General features: G+C 41.4%; 2 protein-coding genes across 2 annotated transcripts; both read left to right on the top strand.

The window, feature by feature from the left end:
• The first annotated feature begins 1 nt into the window (after window position 1).
• Window positions 2-3,280, top strand: LOC124267754 (clumping factor A-like). The gene is made up of 2 exons (XM_046702744.1): window positions 2-130; window positions 1,306-3,280. Exon 2 carries the CDS (start codon window positions 1,310-1,312, stop codon window positions 3,278-3,280), a length of 1,971 nt encoding a protein of 656 aa, XP_046558700.1. The 5' UTR covers window positions 2-130; window positions 1,306-1,309.
• A 26-nt stretch (window positions 3,281-3,306) lies between these two features.
• LOC124267753 lies at window positions 3,307-12,363 on the top strand. The gene is made up of 7 exons (XM_046702743.1): window positions 3,307-3,441; window positions 5,345-5,577; window positions 5,808-6,258; window positions 7,138-7,328; window positions 10,736-10,942; window positions 11,354-11,402; window positions 12,340-12,363. The coding sequence occupies exons 1-7, from the start codon at window positions 3,307-3,309 to the stop codon at window positions 12,361-12,363; spliced, it is 1,290 nt and encodes a 429-aa protein (XP_046558699.1).
• Window positions 12,364-12,507: the final 144 nt, after the last annotated feature.

The raw sequence follows: 12,507 nt of genomic DNA, 5'->3' as shown, positions 1-12,507 counted from the left end.
AACAGGAAACGAAAATCTGAACTTTGTTGACGAATGATCCGTGTGAAACAGCACGGATATTTATCGGAATTAGTTACAGTTACCGGAATAAGACGAAAAGGATCTTGACTGGTCTCAGGACATCCTTGCCGTAAGTATTGTTTACACATGATTTCATTGCGTGTTACTGAAGCAAAATTTTGTTTTACACGAACCCGGCAACAGCGTCCAAGTCTCATTCACCACAATGTCAATGTTGAGAAGCAAAAACAGTGTGAGGAGACGCGGTAGAAAAACCTCTAGTTGCTTGCTGCTTCATAATTAAATCTATGCAAAGGTGAATCTTGTTTTGGTTGAAAATGTGTGTATATTTTGAAAACCACTGCAGTTTGTGTTTGTTTATCTTCATAGTCCGTTAGTCTGCGGTTGTAATCTCGATCAATCTCGGCAAGGGGTTCACATATCTCCTTCAGAAGACCACTTCTCGTGGGATTAGTTGCCGAGTTATTGATTTATACGGTTGACAATCGCTGGGCGTTTGAGGTTAACAAGGTGTTTCAATTACTTCACTGAAGGGCTGATATACATAGAATCTGATGTTGATGTTGGTTTACTTTCTTTTTCTACAACCATGATGATTTAGAGACAGAGTACTGATTTAGGTACCTGTTAAAACGTCATCTAAAGTCATTAAAGTTCATGATCAAGATCCTTTTTCTCTCAAGCTGAATTTCTCTCCCATGATGTTAAAAACCTATCACTTAATCCGTATGATGGAAGCATTGTAAAGCATGTTTTGGCATCATGTACATAATATCGGCTACAGATTTAATGATGTTAAGTCTGCATCACCATGTAGTAAGCCTTGTTACTCACTCTGATTGTGGAAAGTCATCTTTTTATATTGTCAAAAACCTGTAATTCATAACTTGTACATAGGTCATAATTATATTATTTTATCAATGCGATCCAGGTGATTTTTGTAAAAGATCTAAAAAAATTGATCTCATGTTGTCATTATACTTTATAGACATGATAGACAAACCTGTATTCAGTGGTGTAGCAGCACCAGAGATTTCAATCTACGTTCCCTTGCCAATTAAACTGAAAATAGTTTGACATATTATCAGAACAGGATCTTTTTACTATGTTTGCTGCTCTTGTTTTTGCAAATTGTAAGGTTTTGGAAATTGTTGATTCTATCTGGGAATTGTTTCATTTGCTTCGGACTTGGAGTCTGATATCTACTTCTGAGCAGATCCAGAAAAAGACCTTAGAAATTCAGTATCAGGTGTACATATGATCGTCATATTTTCTTGTTTTCAGGATAATGGATGATCCTGGCAGTGGTGGAGAGGAAAGAGATCATGCTGCAGATGATGGCACATCCTCTGTCAGAGATGATGATCTGAAAGATGGGGATAACTCTGGGGCAAATGGAGTTGTCCCCCTTGAGAGGCCGGTGACACCAGGTCAGGATGCTGAAGCTCAGTCAAACACTGTGGACACGGAAGGTGGTGAGGATAATGTGCAACAAAGAGCAGACAATGTTGCAGAGCCTGTGAGGCAAGATGAAGATGGCGAGAGTCCACCGGTTGAGCCTGATGGTGAGAGTCCACTGGTTGAGGCGGTTCCAGCTGAAGCTACTGCTGGTTCTTCTGAACCAGACCAGGATGTGGATGAAGCCAAGAAAACACCTACTATCCCTGCAGAGAATCCTCAGAACATATCGGGAGAAGATGGTGAGCCGGACCACAAGGAAACAAAGACTGGTGTTATTGATGTTACCACAAGTGGAACAGTTGAAGAACACAGGGATGAAGTTCCAGACATTTCGGCACAATCTGGAGAACCTAGGCCTGCTTCACCCTTTTCATCGCCCGAGACCAAGGTGTCGGGTGTCATGAGCGACCCCGGGGATTCCTTTGGGTCGCACCATTTTGATACTGGTAGAGAGAGTGAAGAAGAAACAGATGGTAGGGAGACCAACAGAGAGAACAGTGATGAGGCTAGGGTTGTTGTCAAGGAGGTTCTCAGCAAAGCACTTATGATGAACAGTGATAGTGACACATCTTTAAAGTCTGACTCTGGAAATGTTCCAGCAGACACGTTGGCTGCTGATGGTGCTGCAGCTCTATCAGTCGGAGGGGGCACTGAAGCGGATGGGGATGCTGATTCCAAAGGTCCGGCTGATCTATCTGTAGATAAGCATTTACAGCAAACGGATCCGAGTGGTGAGGAAAAAATGTTTGGTGTAGATCAAGATGGTAATAAACGTACAACAGAAGAGGACCTTCCTTCTATTCTTATGGAACAAAACCAAGACTTTGATGAAAGTAGCCCTGAAGCTGATCGGGTTGTTGAGCCACAAATGAAGGGAGCTGAGGATGAAGACGACGATGAAGCTGAAGGCGATGATGATGATGATGACGATGATGATATTAAGGTTGTCTGTATCGAGGAAGGTTCTCCATATCCGGAATACCCTATGAATTACGGTAACTACAAAGTGTGCAGGCAGGTTTCACCAGGAGTCAAAGAGTGTATGATATTAGAGACTGGAGAACACATCAAGTATGATAAAAAGACAGGAAAATGGACCAGCTCAGAATGTCCACCCACTTCGCCAAGAAGGTCAGATGATGAGAGTGCTCGACGCTCACTGAGTGAAAGCTCAGCGAGCTCCCATAAGTCTGATAATGAAGGTGAGAGAAAGGCGTTCAAGATTGTGAAGACTCCCCCCGGGATGAAGGGCACTGTTTTCATGAGCCTAAAACTCAGGGAATCTTCAGAGCTTGATGATGCAAATGGGCAAGTGGATGCAGAGAGAAGTGAGGTGGGTGATGGAAGGCAACAAGTGCAAGAGCAGGACATGAAGGATGATGAACAAGATAACACAAGTGGAGCAGGTCAGGAAGCCCAGGATGACACACGAGAAGGTTCCGGTGCTGAGGCTGAGCAGGTATCGGATGTTCTTGAAACCTCGCCCGAGGAAGTTCAGTCTGGGAGGAAGGTAAATGAAGATGGGGAACTGCAGGAATCCTACCTGTCTGAAGTTCCTGCCAAGGGCATTCTGAAGACCAGGCAGGAGCAAGAGGTGCCACCCAGCAGACCAAGCAATTCTGGAAGCCCATCTCTGGGTAAGCCTCCTATCTCACCACGGATGAGATCCAGCTATGAACGGAGAGATCATACTTATAGGTCTTCACGGAGGGAGGAGATTGATGGGAGGCGCTATGAGAATGTTGATCAGAGCCGAGAATCCTACACGTCTGATTATGGGAATAAGCGTGAGCGGTAGTTACATTAGTGGGCGCATTCAACCACATGACCAGTACCACTCTGTGCCAGCTCCAGATCTGTCCCCGAGCTGACCACAGACATCTGTATCAGTCGGAAGTTGTCACATCACCTCCCAGCTCAGGCCCTGTACCAGGATATAAAACACTGAAAGATCAACAGGTGAGGGAGATTCTAGTTCAATAATTTTGATAATTTTTTTTTTTTAGGTGAGTCTAGCCTACTTGAAAGTGGCGCCAAGGATATGAGTGAGTGTAGGCTTACACTGCATTTTTAGCAATATTCAAATTACTGTAAATCATGAAATTAATGTAAACATTTTATTAATCTTGAAAAACGAGTTTGTATGCTTCTCGCATTATTATAATGACACATTTCAGTCTGACCATGTCTAGTTTTGATAACTTAATAGAAGACAGAAATCGTAAATCTCTTGTCGTCTTCATCGTCTTTGGGTTAGCATTCATCATAACAATAAAGTATATAATAACAATTTAGACATCTCTCATAAAATTAATGGACAAATGAGGACTAATTTCCATGACACTAATTGATATCCATTAAACTTATTCATCGGCAAATTATGCAACAATAGCGGAAGTGTTGACACTACACATTACACCAATACAGGTCACTTCCTCATTACAGGTATCTCAAGCCACATGTAATTATCACTGGTTACAATCACTGGTCATTGCTTAAAGTTACTCAAGCACATCAGCCAGACCAGACATTCTCCAACCACTTGTTTGTTGTACCTGGGTAGATGCCTTGTGTCTTTCAAGTTGGATTACGTTTATAAATGTTGTCATAAGACAAGTAGTAGCAAGCAATCACATGATCAAACACGACAACAACGTTATCAAAACATCGTCAGCTCATTTCCGTTTATTGCTTAACAAGCTCAATTCAGGTTATTTGGTAAATAACAAGTGTGAAAAGAAAATGAACATCAAATATTCAGAGTGTCACATCTTATCATTAACACAGATTCCTGAGCTTGCAATAATTTCATGATGCATTTCAGACCAGACCCTCGCGACTTTCGCATTCAATTCGTGGACGCATTAATTTCATTCATGATTTACAGTATAAGATCATTAATCATGGCTAAGAAATGCTAGAAACGGGCCTTGACCTGAAACTTTGTGGTAGTCAAACCAAGTCAAACCATGACAAGCAAATTCATTAACCACTAGCTACCTCATCATGATCGACAGTGAAAATGTTTTGTCAGAGTCGATGATGTGGTTGATGCTAGTTGTATCCCAAAAGCTTAGATTGATGCTCGTGATGTCAATCTTTGTATTGTCTGTTCAAGAGTAGAGTACTAGAGGACCGCCATACTATAGTTGGAATATTACTGATTGTGGCACCATTCAACAAATAAAACAAAACAATCCAGTTTACTTAAGTTACAAGTTTGAATCCCATAGTGGAATAAAATCCATGTAATGCGTTGTAATCTTATCTGATTAATAGAGCTAGTGTATGAGCATGTGTTAATTCTTCCATGAATTCATAAAATCCACGTAATACACATATGTGCAGAATAATTTCTCTATCAAAATCTATTTCTTAATACTTATGGCCCAATTCCAAGAAAAAATTGCTGATCAAATTGATGTCAACAATCCTTAGCTGAGGTATCGTTTTGCAAACTTCATGGGGTGTTTCTTGTTATGTTGTAATCAAAACTGGTAGTTTCAGTCATCATTGACATTATTTGTACAACATGGAAGCTACTTCTCCAACACTACTACCGTGATATCCAGACTGGATTATATACCGACTGCCATCATGTAAAGGAATAAAGAAACAAAGAATATTAAAATATGTGTACAAATTAGCATTTTAAAAATCACTGTAAAAATGCCTGTGATGCAGATGTGCTTTCAGCTAGCTGTTCCTTTTGAAACTACTCTGAAACATTTACAGGTGGTACCTAAAGATTTGATGTAAATATGACCTATGTATTGTGATACTATCGTATCATAACCTTGCTGTATCGTTTCATCCCTTATTAAACATCCTACCTGTGGTGGTATGCTGTGTGTTTGTTCAGGTGTCCTGGCTGAAGATGTTCAAGGTTTTAGAGGAACAGCACCGGACAGAGCTCCGGTCACAGTACTCGGAGCACCAGCGCCTCATCCAAGACATCCAGGACCAGATGGAGCGAGAGCTGCACAAGCAGCAGTCTGCCATCCAGCACCGCCTTGACTCACACCGAGAGCTGCTCCGAGACGCTTCGCCCATGGCTGACCGTGTCCTCAGTGGCCTCGCCACTGACCAGTACAGGTATGGTGAATCTTTGTGAGCTGTCCTTACACATTCACATCTTGCTGAAAACTGTAAGGTTTCTCACAAATTATTGAGACACTCTGGGAGCTGCTTCAGGCCAACTGGGTCCTCAGTGGCTAGGCCCATGTATGGTGTCCCAAAACGTTGAAAACAATGTAAGATCCTGTACTTTAACATGTCTGATGCAGGCTAGGTGTTGTCCACTGATGTAATTTTAATTGTTTCAGCCGGCACCCCATCTCTCCAGTCGTGGAGTCTTATAGAAGTGGATTGGTGGATTACAGTTCTGGAGATTCAGGAGAAGGGGATGAGGACCAGATACCATACAGTGGACCATCTCGAGGACCCACGTCAGCGGACCCATTGAGAACACCCACCCTACGGCCCCATCAAGAGAGACGGGTTCCGTCTTACGGCGATCTTGCTGAATATCAAGTGCAGCAATCTACTTCATTGCCCGTCCGTAGGTCCCTTGAACACGCTTTTGACTCTCCTACTCGGTCACCCGAAAGGAGCTATGTTGCCATGGAGACTGGATATGTATCACCAAGGAGATCTACAGGAATGGGAGATTCCAGCTTGTCAAGGTCAAGGTCAGATGTTACAGAAGACCGTCTGCTCCGGGGCGGGGTATACAGCAGTCCTATGCCGATCTCCAAAGTGAAGAGCTCAAACAGGGTAAGGTGTACTGTAACATTCTTAGGGACCGATTTTCTTGTCAGGGTCATGGCACATCTGCTGAAATAATGACATATATTACAACTGGAACTGCTGTCATTTGGTTCATTTAGTGTCACATGATACCCAGGTGGTTCTCATGCTATTGACCACAAGGTAGGCTGCTCCAGTGTTGTGTTAATTTGGCAGATTGCTGTCATCATTGTGATATTAGCGCTAGGAATAAAATGACATCTTCTTACCGGTGGGATTGTACATGGTACATACAGTCAGGCCGCGTTAATCCGAACACTTCCGTTTTTCATCAAAAACGTTCGGATAGTGAAACGTACGGACTAATGAAATGAACCATTATGTACACCACTACAGTAGAGTTACTTCCCTTTTACATACAGAGACAAGAACATAAGAACGTATACATGTACATGTAATAAATGACTTAATTACAATTTGTATAACAATCAAAACTCAGAAACTCACTCGGGTTTAAAGAAATAGCCAATGACAGTGGTGTTGGTGTCAGGCAATGAACTTTCATGTTGGTCAATTTGACATTGGCACACTTGTGACTGGCAGTGTTGTCACTAAGTAAGATCATGAATTAATTAATGTCCGGATCCGGAGAGTGAAGCACCGGATTAATGAATCAGCAGTTAATGATATTACATAGTAAACAAGATTGGTTACAGCTAGCTACCGCTTGGATATCGTGGGAATCGAATTATCGTGGTCCGGACAAACACGGCCTGACTGTATACCCATCAAACAATTCCTTCTTCGCTTTCTTTCTGTTCTTTGACGTACTTTGTACCTCTGGTATTATGGTCATCCTGATTATTCTCCTTCATGTTTTAAAAAATTGAAATCTTTCGTTTTCAGTCATTGTCATTTTCAAAGAAATCCCTGTCAGAAAGTCAGCACTCTAGCCCCCCGCCAATGCATGAGCACCGACCCAGTCCTGCTGCAGAGCGCCCGTTTGATGTGCGTCTCCGTCCAGATCTGTCCCACCGCGGAGAGGAGTCTGTGTTGATGGGAGACTCCCTGTTTGACGATAGTCAGCTGTCAATGAGGTAATCCTGTCTCCAGCCCTCATGGATCCATGAAGATCGGGGTTAGGATTGGTCTTCAGTAACCATGCTTGTCACAAGATCACTGGCTCACTTAACGGGATCAGGTGGTCAGGCTCACTGACTTGGTTGACACATGTTATCATATCGCAATTACGTACTGGTAGGTCAATGCTCATGATGTTGATCACTGGATTGTCTGGTCCAGACAGACTACTGTCATATTTCTGGAATGTTGTTGAGTGTGGTGTTACAGTGGGGTCGCCCAGTGGTTAAATCGTTGGCTCGTCACGCCGAAGATCCGGGTTTCAATCCCCACATTGGTACATTGTGTGAAGCCCATTTCTGGTGTCCCCCGCCGTGATGTTGCTGGAATATTGCTAAAAGCGGCGTAAAACCAAACTCATTCAGTCAGTCAGTCCTGAACTATAGTTTTGAAGGAAGCAGTATCTGTGATGTTTCTGACGATAACAAACTCAGTCAGTCAGTCAGTCAGTCAGTCAGTCAGTTACACAACCAACCAACTAACCAACCTGCATGGGGATTCTGGGTATGAATTCGACCCCGCAACCAATGCTGGTCGGGTAGGCTGGCTGGCTGAGTATGGTTTTACCTCGCTTTTAGCAATATTCCAGCAACATCACGGCAGGGGACACCAGAAATGGGCTTCACAAGTTGTACCCATGTTGGGAATCGAACCCGGCCTTCGGCGGACGAGGCCGAACGCTTTTAACCACTAGGTTACCCCACCGCCCTGGTCGGTAGGAGCAGCTGCATGTAATCATGACTTAGTTGTTTGCGCACTACAGAGCTACAGATAACTTTTGGGTCATTGAGTTATGTACTTTCGCTTGTGTTCATCTCAATGGGGTATCCTAATTTTCCTTTGAGTAACCTAATAAATTATACCCACCTCACTCAAACTCAATTGGGCATTTTGCCATTTTCCATTATTTGCGAAAACAGAATAAAGTTTAAATGTTGGTTTACGTGCGTGTTATTTATATTTGATCTGTAATATGAGAAAAGATAAGAAAGACTGCAAGTTGCCAAGTTCATGTGCTGAAATAGAACCTCTAAATATACCTCTGAGTCAGTTATTCTATCTTTCTTCAGTAACCTCCATCTGTAGCATGGGTCTGCTTACTTCAAATTCTAGTAGGTTTGCTGAGTACGCAAGCTAGGATTTGACATCTTTGTGTGTACGCATGTTAGGTCATATTTATTGAGTATTTACAAAAATTCAAGCGTACTTGTACGCAATAGACTTGAAAGGAATTGAGTTTTCACATAAATGTTTGCGTAATTTACGAGATACGCCAGCTTATCTGTACCTCTGTACTATTGTACCTTCATCTCAAGGTTATTTCCTCATGATATCAGTCGAGATTATCATAATTGTCTGAATCAGATGTGGTTTATGTAATGATTAGACTCTTGCTGAATGTCTCTTTGTCATTCATTCATGTGTCACTCCGTAATATTCCGGTGATATGAACGACTCTGAATCAGAAGATCAAGTGATTGATATTGTGAACAATGATCTTCATCGGGGTGTGATGTCGTACTATCAACCACGGCAGCAAGATTTACAAGATTTGGTCAGCTCTTATGACCGCAACAGATCTTCACCAGAATCTCATTTGGCTGGTGAATGTTGTCAAGTCTGACCTTAGGGATCGTTCATAATTTATGGCTAGAGGGGGTAAAGATGATTTTAATGGGGGGTTACCCATTTTGTTCTGGGGAGGTAGGAGGGGTCAGCAATTTGTACATAAACACATTATAAAGTAATGCTTAAAAATTATGGGGATGGGGGTCATTGATTTTGTATCCTTGTGTATTCGGTTTTCGGTCATGTAAGGATCACACCAACGTAACATAAAGTGCATGAATAAATCGATAATAAACAAACCTACCTCGTTTGTTTGTTATTTATTTATGATATTCAAATATCTGACGATTAACCTCGTGGTTTCACCCGCACAACAGGCCTCATAGTTCGCTACGACAGATCGTGAATACGAAGTGACGCCATCTGTTTTCGCTCACTTCATTGGTTCTCCGTGAAACAGAAATCTACGCAGTATTCGGTGGCTATGCTGATATTTTTATAATATTAAGTTGACAAACATCCAGTCCCAAAGAATATTTGTAATAGTTCCAATAATAATTATTAGAAACTATGGTCGTAATAATTTCATGTGAAAGTTAATCATGATAAGACTTCTCGCTAGTTACATCACATGTCCAGACATGTTTCACTCTCCTCCGTTCGCTGACAAGGGCAATCAAACTCATCAGAAGATCTCACTACACGCGTCGGAGGTGCATTAGCTTGAGGTGGACCCAAAACACATCATGCAGGATGAGTACACTGGGCCCATGACACAGAAATATTCATTGGAGTTTCGAAAATTAAATGAGTATTTTGGAAAATCGTAATAAGAGATGACCCTATCCAGTTTCCATATATTTTTTACTTACAGCAACGCCACGTGATATGTCATGTGATAATGATACATCATACCATAAACAAGCAGACGACGCTATACTGAAAAGGTGGAGCTGACGATATTTTAGATATAGCATTTTGATTACATGAAAATTTATGCATTAGTAGACTTGGTTCTAAAACGTAACATTTACATGTGTTTGCAATCATGTACCTTCCTAAATTTCACACTAATCATTTTGTTAGTCAGTGCTGAAGCAGTCGACCTCCTGCCAAAAATAACCTGTTTGGTGGCGTAATATCTCGCAAATAACCGCGAAATAAACATGCAAACAGGCGGGCCCTAAAAACAGATGTTGAACGAAAACAGATGACTCGAGGATACATGACATGCAGGGGCAATCACTTCCTTTATGCATAATTTTAGGGTGGGTGGTGGGGTCATTCACAAATACATGCTTCTCCATAAAAATCATCATCATCATTTCCCACCCCCACCCCCTGAGACAAAAGTTATGAACGGTTGATCGTCTCTGACGACTGATATAGGTTATTCTGTCCAAGGCTTTGTTAGAATCCTCTTTTGTTGATGATTGTTGTCAATCCTGACTTTATTTGATCGCCTCTGACAACAGACATAGGTTATTCTAAGGGTCTTTTATAGGGTCAGAATTTTGTTTCATGCTGTCAATGCATATGGACATAAATATGAGATTGCACTGATCAATAATAGGTTGCACTAGTTTATGTGGTTTAATGCTGCTCTCGGCTATATGGCAGCTGTTTGTAAATAATCAAGTCTGGATCAGACAATCCAGTGACCAACATCATGAGCATCGCTCTACATTGCATAAACAAATCAAGCCCGCATTAACATGGTCAAGAAAAACCCAGCGTATGTAAGTGATAAAAACAATATGTAAGATTTTACACTGGCATTGTTGTTTTTTCCCAGTACCCGAATCAACCTGCGAGAGAAGCACGCCAAGCACCTGTCTGACTTGCGGGAATACTACGAGGCGGAAATGGCAGAACTGAGGTCATCACTAAGTGCTACACATACACCCAGTGAATCTGCACACGAACGAATCCTGCGAGAAGAGAGTCAAGAACTTAAACTTCGATGTCAGAGCTTAGACGATCAACTACATGATGCCAAAGTGTCAGTAACAATTACAATTTTACTGTTATATACTGGTGGCTTCATGTAAAATTCACTGTTTTGCCTTTCAACCTGCAGAACATACTCTGTGATGATAGAAGCTGAAATATATGTTTTGCAAATTAATGTTTCATATGCTTTCTCAGCAATTGGTAATCATTATTTAGTGAACTCAATATTATTTTGAAGAAATGGACCAGTGATGATGATGATGTATGTGATGTATGTCGAGGTAGTATACTTCTCAGAAGTATTAATGCAACGCCTCATTCTTTCCTGTAACAATCTGTTATGCATAACTATAGTGATGAGAAAGAATCATATGGTCCTTTGTGTAGTGTATGTTGTTGCTACCAACATCATGTACAGTTATTCTCGTGAGTTGAAAACAGGTTACTTTTCTTCTTTCAGGCGAATAAGGGACCTAGAACAAAAATTACAAGGTTTAGAAATCCGTGCAGTAAGTGCTTTACTACATGTACTGTATGTGTGTTGTCTATTCAGTGTAGCATATCTGTGTTTTATTGTCTTAGATACTCAAGTATCCAAGCATTATCAACCATTCTGTATAAAGTATTGTCATACATACTATTCAAGTAGAGTCATACACTCAAGCCAAGTATTGTCATACACATGAGCCAGACATTGTCATACACTGTATACAAACATTACCATGCATAGTATCCAAGGATTGTCATACACAGTATTCATGTTTTCTCATACAGTGTCCAAGTGTTATCACACACAAGCAGAGTACTGTCATACACAGTGTCTAAGTATTGTCATACACAGTGTTCAAGTATTGCCATACACAAGCAGAGAATTGTCATACACAGTGTCCAAGTATTGTCATAGACTAAGAGACTGCTATCCTATATAGTAACTAAGTATTTTCATACACTAACAGAGTACTGTGCTACACAGCGTCCAAGTATTGTCCTACACAGTGTCCAAGTATTGTCCTACACAGTGTCCAAGTATTGTCATAGACTATCAGAGTATTGTCCAACACAGTGTTGAAGTATTGTCATACACTAACAGAGTGCTGTCCTACACAGTTTCCAAGTTTTGTCATACACTGTCCGAGTATTGTCATAAGCAGTGTTGAACTATTGTGATACACTAATAGTGTGCTGTCCTACACAGTGTCCAAGTATTGTCATACAGTGTCCAAGTATTGTCATACACAAGCAGAGTACTGTCCTACACAGTGTCCCAAGTATTGCCATACAGTATCCAAGTATTGTCCTACACAAATGGTGTACTGTCCTACACAGTGTCCAAGTATTGTCATACACAATTTCCAAGTATGTCCTATATAGTAACCAAGTATTTTAATGCTGAAGTGAAATTTGTCTCCTCCCCAGTGGATAGTAATGTAGATTTTCTCTCCTCAGACTGATTACTGGACTAAGCTATGACGAGTCGCAGCTTAACAGTGTTGAAGCTCTACGAGGACGGGTAGATCTAACTTCACTCCTCGTCAGGACAAGGACAGTCAGTATAGGGATCTGGAATCTACAAACAGACAGCAAGCCCAGGCTCTGAAAGATGCATACAAGGTT

This window comes from Haliotis rubra, unplaced genomic scaffold (assembly GCF_003918875.1).
Source record: "Haliotis rubra isolate DU_JTF1 unplaced genomic scaffold, ASM391887v1 Scf1335, whole genome shotgun sequence".
Lineage (NCBI taxonomy): Eukaryota > Metazoa > Mollusca > Gastropoda > Lepetellida > Haliotidae > Haliotis > Haliotis rubra.
Note: the sequence above shows the minus strand (reverse complement) of the source record. Positions and strands in the feature narration are given on the sequence as shown.

What these genes read in the sequence shown, in the direction of transcription:
- LOC124267754 (XM_046702744.1), top strand. Translation starts at nt 1,310, where the DNA reads ATGGATGATCCTGGCAGTGGTGGAGAGGAAAGAGATCATGCTGCAGAT.
- LOC124267753 (XM_046702743.1), top strand. Translation starts at nt 3,307, where the DNA reads ATGACCAGTACCACTCTGTGCCAGCTCCAGATCTGTCCCCGAGCTGAC. An exon ending in CTCGCCACTGACCAGTACAG is followed by an intron (nt 5,578 to 5,807) that starts GTATGGTGAATC and finishes TAATTGTTTCAG; the next exon opens with CCGGCACCCCATCTCTCCAG. An exon ending in GATAGTCAGCTGTCAATGAG is followed by an intron (nt 7,329 to 10,735) that starts GTAATCCTGTCT and finishes GTTTTTTCCCAG; the next exon opens with TACCCGAATCAACCTGCGAG.